Source organism: Poecilia reticulata, linkage group LG19, assembly GCF_000633615.1.
Source record: "Poecilia reticulata strain Guanapo linkage group LG19, Guppy_female_1.0+MT, whole genome shotgun sequence".
NCBI classification, from domain to species: domain Eukaryota; kingdom Metazoa; phylum Chordata; class Actinopteri; order Cyprinodontiformes; family Poeciliidae; genus Poecilia; species Poecilia reticulata.
Window position 1 is genome coordinate 11793917 of NC_024349.1, and position 11969 is coordinate 11805885.

Below are 11969 nucleotides of genomic sequence, written 5' to 3' on the forward strand. Positions count from 1 at the left end.
TCCTCACAGAGTAGTATTTGTTGGGAAAAATGGCCCTTACACTCCATCAAATACAAGGCCACACACACAGAGGTGTGAGATCCTCCTTCTGCCACCCACAACCCCCCCCTATGGCACAAGTTTTGAAAACTTTATTTCCTCATTTCCTGCTTGAGCAGACTCCAAAAAATCCCCCTAAAGATTTAAATAACATGCTTTCAGGACACAAATTGCAGACAAATAAGTTATCTTTTTTGTTATAGTGCTCATGCCTCACTCATCCACTCCCATTTGATTGCCGCCCTGGGAAACAGCCTATATGAAAAACCTTTGCCAAATAAACAAACACTCTCATCAGGCTCAGAGCAGCTATTTATAACCTCCTGAACATCAATAATTTATGACGATTCTGTCTGAAGCGAGCAGGAACTAACAGGAAACAGATCAGTTACTGTAACTAAAGTGAGCTCAATAATTAATCTGAAAGTTAAAATGAATCAGAGCAGTTTTGTTTGTAAACATCAGGATTTCGGCGATGTTTCAGATGGCGTGGTGCGTCTGGTTGGAGKCGACACTCCCTGGGAGGGTCGGGTGGAGGTGTTTCACAACGGCGACTGGGGGACGGTGTGTGACGACCACTGGAGCCAGCAGCATGCAGAGGTGGTCTGCAGACAGCTGGGATACAGGTAGGAGCGGTAATCTTGCAARATGCATATTTAAAATTAATTTTTATTGTAACTGTAATAATTTTTTTAAAAGCTGTACTTTTGTGTGTTGGTGCAAGTCTCCACATGTTTTGGTAGGAATGCAAGTTATTGAGTCAATTTAAAGTTGACTGAATTAATTTTCTTAAAAACTTTATTTTTTTTTTTGTTGCTTTTATAAAAGGTCTGACCATCCTTCCATAACATAAAGGGTTAATTTTTCATAATATGCTCAATAAAAAAAAGAACATAATTAAATTTTAACATTATTTTGTGTCAGTTGTATTAAATGCTRACTGAATAAACTTAATATTGCGGTTCTGTCACACTGTAGAACACTGAAACAAGAGCAGCAGGAATGTTAAAATGAAGCGCTTTAAGCCGTCAAAAATCAACTTTGCTTTTTGGCATCATGTCTTTTCCCGTCTTTCTACAAATTTGTTGCGTTACTCCAGCCGCTTTTTCTTTGCATTATCGTCACCTTCATAGCACATCAGTAACATTTCAATGATAMGTTGACGCTGATCCGCCWTGAGGCTCGGCTGAATGAGCGCTATTTTAAGGTGAAACTCAACTAGCTTGTCGAGTGTCGATATTTCAAAGCAGAACCGCATAATGTACATTTTCCATCCCACCGGACTCCGTTTGGACCATTCCTCTTACCCTTCTGGAATAGCCCCGCYGCCATTTTTGCTTCTTTATCAACGGCTCCGCTTAGGGATGACAAGCGGCGCCCTCTGCTGGATGGCGTTCAAACTGCAACATTGAAGAAGGTCTAAGACTTTCTTGAGATTTAGGTCGCTTGTATCGCTTGAAGAAAATTTTCATTTGATATTTCAATTTAAAAATAAATAAATAAATAGGCGTTTGCGTTTGTTCATCTTTATTAAATACACTTTCTGTTAAAATGTTGACATGCTAATTTACAAATATTTTTTGCCAGGGACTCTATAACATTTCATTTCTGGAACCATATTTTCAGAAAGATTATTTCAGACAGCTGATATATTTTATTCCCCCCCAGGTAACTTTGGTAATTAACAAGTAAATGTTTCCAAATATACATCATTTATTGTTCATGTTGAGAGGAATAAATAGACTTATGAAGTTTTTGAAAAAATAATTAGTTCCCATGTTACGGATGGGGAAAAGATTATTTCATACAGCTGAAATATTTGGTTCCCCTCAAGTAACTTTGGCAATTAAAGAGCAAATGTTAAAGAGTAAATGTCCGCTTAGCTGAGGTTATTAAGTTAATCGATTTAAACTAATTTTAATCCAACAAACCATTTATTAGAATAAAATAAATAATCTAATATCTATTTATTAATTGAGTTAATTAAGTGAATGAATTTTTAATTCAATTAATTCCCTTGTCTTCTCGCATATGAAGTTAGAAAGATAAATCCTCTCTGCCGTCTGAACTTTTCAGGGGTCACGCTGAGGTCGTAGTGGACGGGATGTTCGGGGAGGGCGTCGGTCTGATCCTCCTGGACGACGTCCACTGCGAGGGATCCGAGACTTCCCTGCTGGACTGTCGCCATGGGATCTGGGGTCGGACGGACTGCTCCCACAGCGAGGACGTTGGCGTTCGCTGCAGAGGAAGATCAAGCCAGGAAACCAACGAAGTGCCAGTTATTGCACCTTCAACAGGTAACGCACAGAGACAAATGTGTAGAGGAAGTTAAACTCAGGCCAGAACTAAAAGAGATTTTAATATTCTGAAGCTTTTAACTGTTTTATTCAGAAAATGTAACTATAGCACTTCAATCAATCAGGCTTATCTTCAGGGCAGGCAAAGTCATTTAAACATTTGATTTGAAGAATAACATGTTTATGGCATCTGTGGCTTCACAATTAGTCTTAAATCTGCACAGCATAAAGATGAGTCCACTCCAAATATTATTATAAGCTTCAATGTATTTTATTCGATTTGTATGTGATAGACCAGTAAAATAAAGTAGTGCATAGCTAACTATTCCAGCTATAACAATACATTTATACGTGAAATAATTTGCCAGTGGAACTAGTACTGACCAATATTAAGGAATTACTGACTTAAAACAGACTTCTGTATCTTCCTTAAAAGTTTCTTGTAAGTTAATTTTGTCTTATTTTAAGCGTACAAAAAATTTCCACTAGAAACTAGACCAAAAACTTTAGTAAGATTTTGTGTTTTTGCAGTGAAGTCTTTGGTTGAAGCAAAGGTGCTGCATGTATTCAGCTTCAAAAATTACACTGTACTTTGTGATATTTTATCAAATTTAAATAAAGCACAATGGCATTTATGGCTATTAAGTGACAAAATGTGAGAGGATTAACAGGTGTAAATACTTTTGCAGGCCACTGAACGTGACTAGATGTCGAACACGTGTGTCTGTGTGTCTCAGAGCTAGCCGCAGATAAAATAAACGCTCCTCTGGGGTTCAGGTCGGCCTGCCGACATGTTCAGGTCATTAGAATGAGAATAGCTCTCGAATGCAGAGATGACATTTAGCTCCGTCAGCGGACACATAGTTCAGAGCATCCCAGCAGACTGGGCCCTGCAGAGGAACATGCGCGAAAATGAATGCAAATGAGAGTTTTTCTCCCTCCCAGGACCCCTGGTGCGTCTCGTGGGCGGCGGCAGCAGGAAGGAAGGTCGAGTCGAGGTGTATCTCCATGGAGACTGGGGAAGTATTTGCGACTCAGGATGGAATGACCTCAACGCCGCCGTGGTGTGCAGACAGCTTGGACACAGGTTTAGTTTTATATAAGAGTTTGGGCTTTCCTATTTTAATCTGTGAAAAAAAGAGAGAGAGATGACTTCCCTGGTGTTTGTTTTTCTCAGTGGTGGAGCAGTAGCAGCTAGAGGGTTCGGTCAGGGGAAAGGGCCCATCCATCTGGACCAGGTCAGGTGCACCGGGAAGGAGGAGTTCCTGGGCGAGTGCCCTTCACTCGGYCTGAACGTCCAGGGCTGCAGACGCAGGGAAGACGCAGGGGTGAAGTGTGACGTTGAGCCGCGGAGGTCGGCTGCGAAGACCAAACCTCAGGACGAGAGCTGTGGGATGAGGAAGCTGGTGGAGGACGAGGGGAAGACAGGAAGTCAGAGAGACGGCAGCACGCTCAGGTAAACCGAGGGTGAACATTGATGCAGAAAATACACACAGACACAAACAAGCGTCTGGTTTTACAATGGCTCCATCTAATGGTGGTATGAGGAAGCTTAGCATAATTACTCCTATTTGTGGTGTTGTTTAGAAATTACTATCCATCCATCTTCTTTACACCCTTGTCCRTTAGTGGGGTTGGGAGGGTTGCTGGTGCCCATCTCCAGCTAACATTCCAGGCAAGAGGCGGGGTCACCCTGGACAGGTCGCCAGTCTGTCGCAGGGCAACACAGAGACACACAACCATGCACACACATTCACACCTAGGAACAATTTGGAGAGGCCAATTAACCTGACAGTCATGTTTTTGTACTGTGGGAGGAAACTGGAGTACCCGGAGAAAACCCACGCATGCACAGGGAGAACATGCAAACTCCATGTAGAAAGACTGGGGCCGGGAATCGAACCGAGAACCTTCTTGCTGCAAGGCAACAGCTCTACCAACTGCACCACTGTGCAGCCCTTTAGAAATTACTAAGMGAATATTTTAAGAAGCTCTTTGTAAAGAGAAGTATTCAAATATMGAGATAAACATTGTTTTTATGAGCTGTCTGTAGGTTTGTAGTTTGGTTTTCTYGGTTTTACTGGGATGTAAAAAATGAATTATTGGAATTTCTCCACTTCATAATCTGTTAAATCATACCTTATTTAACAGATTCCTGTCCAGGGACCACAGGTGGAAARTGTMWTTTTTTTTGCTAGAACCTGATAAAACACATGTCTCCTTTTACRAGGTTAATTAAAAGTTGCATATTATCTGTGCAAAATAAACAGTMAACAGCAAGGATGATGCTTCTCTTGCATCTTATCTTAAAAACTCACAGAAAATAATTAAAATTCATGCATGTTTCTTCTGGCATCTTAGGTGATGAGTTGTTGTAAGCTGAAGCTCCCTCCGCATGTTTTTGTTTACAGTTTTTCCTTAATGGTTTAGGTGAAATTCTCTGATCAGAATTAAAATTCTCACACCTGTCAGCTTAGTTTCCTTTAGAAACCAGAAGAAGTAAGAAGATTAATAATGGTTTCTTTATTCTGCGTTTGCTCCCAGGACGACGTGGCCCTGGCAGGTGTCGGTGTGGCTTCACTCTCATGAGGGATCCGGCGGGCCTCTCTGCAGCGGGACTCTGGTCAGCCCCTGCTGGGYGCTGACGTCTGCCTCCTGCCTCAGCAGGTGAATCCGGCTCCTGACTCTTCATCACTTCCTGTCACAAAATGATTCTCTCACTGCTTCCTCCTAAAGCGCCCTCCATCCCTCTGCTGCAGGTTCGGCAGCGACCCGTCCAGGTACGTGGTTCGCGTCGGGTCGTCGGAGCAGACTCTCAAACCAGAGCACGTCGTGGTTCACAGGAAGTTCAAAGGTCAGAGTGGAGGCCACGAYCTAGCGATGCTGAGGCTGCCCAGCGCTAAGGGCCACTGCGTGACGTTTGAGGCGAACACAAACGCAGCCTGTCTACCTGCTGCCGACTCTGCTACAGGGGCGAAAACGGGGTCATGTGTTGTCATGGTTACCACAAGCTGGACTGGACCGGGTTTGTGGTTTTTCTCCCGTTCACCTTTGATAAACAGCATGCAAAACAACCGGAGACAACCTTAAATAAAACATGAAAACATTATGATTTAATGATTAAAAACTGATTACAACATATAACATATAATTTCTTTTGACTTTAATCTAATCAGTTTGAATATTTTCGAAAAATGTTCTATTAGTTTTTACAGTAAAATGTTTCTCAAATTGACACATTTATAATTCTTAAAACTGCCCATGAATAAATAAATTAYTAAGAACATAAAAATTAATGATAAAAAAATGACTACTACCACAACTAATAATCGGAGTAATGACAGTAATAATACTTACTGTCATAAGTATTATTACTTATGACAGAACGCAACGGCATGGACTTCATTGAGTCCATGCCGTCATGGACTCAATGAAGTATTTCCTAGCAAAATAGTGGGAATAAATAGTGGAAACAACAGTTTGGCTCATTTGACACAATGCAGTGTGAAAGCGAACCGCTCCAGCTCCAGCTGAAAATTAAACAGAAGTTACAATTCTGGTCCGAGTCTACCGGACCATCATGTGAAAACAGCCAGAGGGTCACTACTATCATGACTCCACTACAATACCAAGCCGTCACATTTCTTACAGCAGAGTYTACATTTTATTTTGGAATTAAATCCTCTGCTCAGCTCATCTATTGTTGACGTTTAAAATATTTCCTGCGTTTTTGTTTCTCACAGACTCAGTCATCGCTTCCTGGGTCGCTCTGATGTCGTCATGGCAATGCAAGAAGCGCTTCGGTAACAGTTTCTCCAGTCACGGCACGCTGTGCGCCGGCAGTCCGCCGGACACCAGCCTCCTTCACGGCGACGGTTGCCAGGGCAACTCCGGTGGCGGCCTGCTGTGCCAGGAGGAGTCAGGCCGATGGGTCGTGGCTGGGGTCGTCGCCGGGGGCTACGGCTGCTCCGACCCGTCCTCCCCGGCGCTGTACACCCGGGTGAGCCGCTTCAGGAGCTGGATCGACGAGGTCATCGACACGCACGGGCGTCTGGAGGAAACGCGCGCACCCGCAGCGACGCGGAACGAGCCCACACACACCGATGATGACATTTCACACGATGAACACTTCGACACACACCAAGAGCTCAAACACAAACACACACACACTCATCAGCAGCCCGGCTTCAAGAACACACACATGTTCCACACAGAGGATGCAGACAAAAACAAACAGATGGAGGTCTGATTGAGGCCGTGCCATTGGCTACCACCTGTGCCACGTGACCACCCAGAGGGAGGAAGTAGCTTAGCATTCAAGCAATTTTATCAACAGATTTGAGGCAGAAATTGGTGTGAAGTTTGGGATGATCCAGATTAACAGCATGATAATTATCAGGGACAAATCAGAACAGCATGACAAAAACTATCAGAGGGATTTACTGAACATGGTCACACATTAATCTATGCTAATCTAACTTATTTGTCCTCTGTGTGAGTTATTAGGAAAATAGTGAAACTAAATCAGAACATATTTAGGCTCTCTGTAAAAACCTCCACACCTCTGAAATGAGTCATGTAGATAATTCCCTGCAGCAGACCAGACTCGTCCCGGATTAGCTTTTATATAAAACTTCATGTGTGCTTATACTTTTCAAACAGGGCTCATTTCTTCAGGTTGTTGTCTTAAAAAGTTACAAGTGAAAGTGCCGTAGGTAATTTAGCTGCTTAACTCAGGACCATACCACTGCTTTAGCATGCGCTGCTGTATTTATAACCTCTGACCTGCAACTTAGCCCTAACTAAGATGAAATAATTAATGGTTGTTGGTGTCTTAGTAAGGGAAGCGTATGATAATATTAGCGGCTATAACCTTTAGCATAAAGTTGCTGTCTGCTCTGGCGTTCATCCACCACAAGRGGAAGCTGCAGCGTAGAATTGCTAATCTGGAAAAGTCGGCTAATTGTTTTCCAGGTCTGGATAAATATGGAAAARTACTTGTAATTTTTCCCTTCCATTTTTTTTCCATCTTTTGCTCACTCTTTCTTTCATCCTTTATCTTTTTTCCTCCTTCAGGAAAAAAGATAAACTCCAGCATTTAAGACTTCCTTCGCCAGTTCTTCCTGTTTGGTAGTTTGTTCATTTCATCCTTCCTYAATTTTTTCCTCCCTCCATTCCTGAAGTATTCTTTCGTTCTCTTATTCTTCTTTCCTTTCTTAGGTCGTCCACTTTTATCCTTCAATTCTTMCTTCTCTTATCAAAATTTTCCTTCCGTCTTTCCCTTCTTAGACTATCTTTTTCTTCCTTTCTTTGCTCCTTCATTTTTTGCTTCTCTGTCCTTCCTTCTTAGATCATCCTTTCTTTTGTCCTTCAATCTGMCATTTCTTCCTTCCTTCTTTCCTTCCTTTTTCTCTTTCTTTTATTCTTCCTTCCTTCTTTCCTTCAATATTCAAATTGCACATTTATGKACTAAAGGACAGAGAGTTGTTGTTGTTCTGGGCCCTTTTGCTGGACTCCTTATATTCCAGATAAATAATGTGTAAAAACCCTGATATTTATGGTGTTCATTGATTGTTCACCCTTCAAATAAAAGATAACAAACAAATGCCACGCTCCCCTCTCAAGTTAAAGCCCTAAAGTGATCAGAAACAGCAGCGTAGCAGCATTTTTATTTTCTTTCTATATTTAAAAGGAGCAAAAACACTGGTATGGTCCTCTAAGCCTGTACAGGAAATTATCTCGTTTGAAAGCCATTGGACGCCTTCCGTCAGGTGATAAATATCCTTTTTGTATCGCTCTAGACCTATACGGTAGATAGTTCCTCAGATAGATGGATAGATAGCTGCTGCTCCTGAGTTTAGATAGTGTTAGATAGCCAACCTGCAGAGGCTTTTTCTGTTACTCCCTGCGCAGATGTGTGATCCCACCAGAAGGGGGCGACGTTGCTGTATTTTCACAGGGCGGCCCGCTGCCAAACGACCCGGCCCTGACGTTGTTTTTATACGGTCGCAGTAATAAGTGTACGGACTCGTGCTTGATGTGCTGTGAGTCATTGTGTCGTGAAGCATCTTGTAAACTGTTACCGCCTGTCCTGCGCCTGTTGTTCTGGTCCTGGACATAAATCCACTCCTGCAGCCCCCCTCAGACTCAGTGGTCTCTTGTAAATACAGTTTGTCTCGGAGATGTGAGGCTGCAGGGTGAATAAACTTGTGTTGAACCTATCAGCTGCTCCCTGGTGTAATGTGTTGAATCATGGTTGAGTATTAAAGCATTTACTGACTAAAACTTCCATGTTTTGCTTTTATTTCTCTTCTGAGACACGATGGATGTTAATATTTTTAAAACCTGCATCTGCTTCAATTTACAAAGGATCATGCAGGAAAACTTCTGGTGTCAGGAGAATTTCCTGAACCAAGATATGAAGATCATAAACCAACGCCTCGCAAAAGTATTTATACTGGAACACATTTTTTTCATGTTGTAACTACAAATATGAACATAATWTTCTCATAATATCTMTGAGGATATTATGAGAAAATCCATCAGGAGGTKAAGGGAAAAGTTATTTATGGTTTTCAAATAAAAACACGAATCTTTAATCTGACACCCCTAAATAAAATCCATTGTAGCCATTTTCTTACAGTAAATATAACCCATTTGTGAGTTGTTTGGAAATATTATACCGCCTGAGTCAATACTTGTAGAATCACAACAGTACAAAATTTTGGGGTACAAAAACACAAAACCTTATCACGTAGTTTTGGCTAGCTTGTCGTGCAAATATCTTGCTACACCTGAAATGAGACAAAACTAACTTACTTTCAGAAAGATATCGGAGTTTGTTATAAGTCAGTGAATCCTTAATATTTATGAAAAAGTACTAGTTTCACTGGCAGATCATTTCACTTACAACAAGACATTTTTCCTATGTTATATGCTTTTTGGTGTCTGGAAGAACGAGCCGTTTCAGGCACTGTGCCGTTACCTAGCAACCCTAGAAGTTTCCAGCCCATCACCTAGCAACCCAAGCCGAGCTCCTACACGTTTGGTTAACAACATTTACCTGCTGTACAATGGCGGGAAAAGACGAGTGTTTTATGTTGACTAACTTACCAWCMAGAAACCACTTTCTGCAGTCTTGCGGGTTGCTTTTCAAAGGTGTACGGTTGTAAAATTGCGCGTCTCTTTACCGCCATTTTCATGTGCCAGTGTAAACGTTGAGTTGAGGGGTGTGGTCAGTAGAAACTTATTTTGATTTAAAGTGACAAGAAGCCCTAAAACGTCTCATTCTGAAAAGAAGGAACTAAGCAAACCGAAACGATGAAATACATAAACTTTAAATTATCATTTGGGTTTGTCAAACCCAAGGAGAAACAGTTTTCTCCTGTAACCTGCTTGTTCCATTGTCAAGGGCAGAATTCAAGCAACAACCACCGACTGGAGGCCATTTTGTAGTTCGGTATGTTCGCATTTGAGCCACAAACTTCCCATCTTTGGATGATGATGAACTGAGCAGTGCTCTCATTGATAAACAGAATTGGACAAACAAAATAAAGCGATTAGTTACAAAACTGCAAGTAATTGAAAAATAAATCTTCTTAGTTGCTGTTCTCGGTCACCCATGAGMGCTGTTAATCATTTCCTTTGTTCCTCCATGAAAACAGAGGGAGCAGAGCGGATTGGCCTTTCATTCCCTGCAATGAGCCTGCAGCCTGTCAGGATGCAGATGATTTATTGATTCTTAATGATTTACATAAAATGGGCTGGGATTTTTAAAATTAAATATTAATGGTGGCGTAGGAATGGAGGAGTGTGATTTTATGATAAACACTCAACACGGAAWACAACTTTGCTCTGACCGTCAAGTCACTTTAGATGAAATGTGGTTTTAAATTATTAATTACTGATTGAGAGAAAACGTCATGGATGCTTCAGGACTCAATCGTCCTGAAGACTCTTTATTGCTTTCCCACATTAATCAAGTGATGAATGATTTAAACGYAGTAAACTGCAAACAGACATGTTGCTGTTTCTTTTTAACTATTTAGGGAGTTGGATGATCGAGTGTGTTTGTGTTTCCATAGAAGGAGTCAGAGACATTATTATTATTTCATTCTGTASACACTCACACAGAGAGAGAAACAGCAGTTAGACAATTTTATTGGACGGAGAATTTGGCGCTCGGACACCGGCGGAAGACGTGCAGGCTGAGAGTCGCAGCGAGCTTCAATGATCGGCTCAAACAAAGCTCAGGCAGGTCTTCCCCCGGGCCCGGTCACTGGTGGTGGAGCGGAGCTTGGAGAGAGGAGTCTTGAGGGGACCGGGAGGCGTCCGGGAGGCTGGTGGTGGAAACTGGGAGGAGGTGGGTTGAAGCACAACTGAAGCGGATGGATCTGAGGTTGCTCCGCCTTTTGAAGGAGCTCTTGCCAGGTGATTGGATCGAGGTGGAGCAGTGGTGCGTCTTGGGTGGCTGGGGTGAAGGCGTGGTGATAGGTGATGCCGGAGGAGTCTTACAGGTTGAATTTACGCCTACGGCTTCATTAAATAAATCTAAAATAGCAAAAAATATATACTTAGAATTAAATGAGGTTGGGAATGAAAAGATTTATTGAAATATTTAACCAACTTTGGAAATGATGTAACTGTTTTCAAATGATTAATGACACTAAAAAATATAGAAAATGTAATGAAAAATAAATTTTATATCTTACATCTTTAATGTGGAAGTTAATAAACACATTTAAATCAAGAATTAATCTATAAAACCACTATATATTTGGTTAAAAATAACTTTTTCTGAATTTTTTAAACATCCTTCAGGATGCTATTAAATAACTCGCATTACAAATATTGATTATTCATGTTGACAAATAAAATAAATTCATGAGATGTTGCAGAAAGCAGTATTTAATAGCATATGTTTTAAAATAAGTTCTTTGCATAAAATGTTCTTTATGAATTAGATATAAAACCCAATTTTTTTTATGCATTCATTTAAAAAATAATTGTTAAACATGTTTAAATATTAAAATCATTTTTAAAATAATAAACATACTTATGTATATACAAAAAATTACTAATTTATTTTCAGAGATATCACAAACTAATATTTTTATAGCAACATTTTTAAAGTCAATGTTTAAAACTGGATGCAGAGCAGCCACGTGAAACTGGGGCAGATTTACAGGAAGTAGCTGAGAAACTGCTGAGTCATGTTTAGGTATTCACACCTTCAGCTCAGGATCTGATTCTGTGAAGCAGAAAATGCAGCATTTTCCTGCTCAGAAAATAAACCGGAGCCCCTCCAACGTGGCGTTTKCAGTTTGACAATGCGATGCAGTTAATCCTGCTTAATCTATCTTATTCAATATGCCTCTGTATCCAAGGTGACAACAGAAAAAGGTCACATATGTGATTAAAAAAATGAATAAAAAGCTGACATAATTTCCAGGAAGCAATGATGTGGTTTTATGTAATGAGTCTCGTTTGAAGAACTGCTTCAGCTTCCGAATGCGGCCACGAATCACCAGGTGAGAAACACCTGGTTCATAAAGTACAAGTAAGGAGAAATACTCAGTGGCGGAGCTAGACTTTTAAAGTTGGGGGGGCCAAGGGGGGGCCAGGACTACCTCT

At 41.1% G+C, this 11969-nt stretch overlaps 1 protein-coding gene across 1 annotated transcript in view; it reads left to right on the forward strand.

The window, feature by feature from the left end:
• The window catches only part of LOC103481825 (neurotrypsin), a 34815-nt gene extending 26190 nt beyond the window's left edge, over positions 1–8625 (forward strand). Inside the window, exons 13-19 of the mRNA XM_008437587.2 lie at positions 524–665; positions 2116–2336; positions 3282–3423; positions 3514–3792; positions 4881–5003; positions 5096–5361; positions 6080–8625. Of these exons, the coding sequence (XP_008435809.1) occupies positions 524–665; positions 2116–2336; positions 3282–3423; positions 3514–3792; positions 4881–5003; positions 5096–5361; positions 6080–6585 (1679 nt within the window). The 3' untranslated portion in view covers positions 6586–8625. The remainder of the gene's footprint in view (positions 1–523; positions 666–2115; positions 2337–3281; positions 3424–3513; positions 3793–4880; positions 5004–5095; positions 5362–6079) is intronic.
• The last annotated feature ends 3344 nt before the right edge of the window (positions 8626–11969 follow it).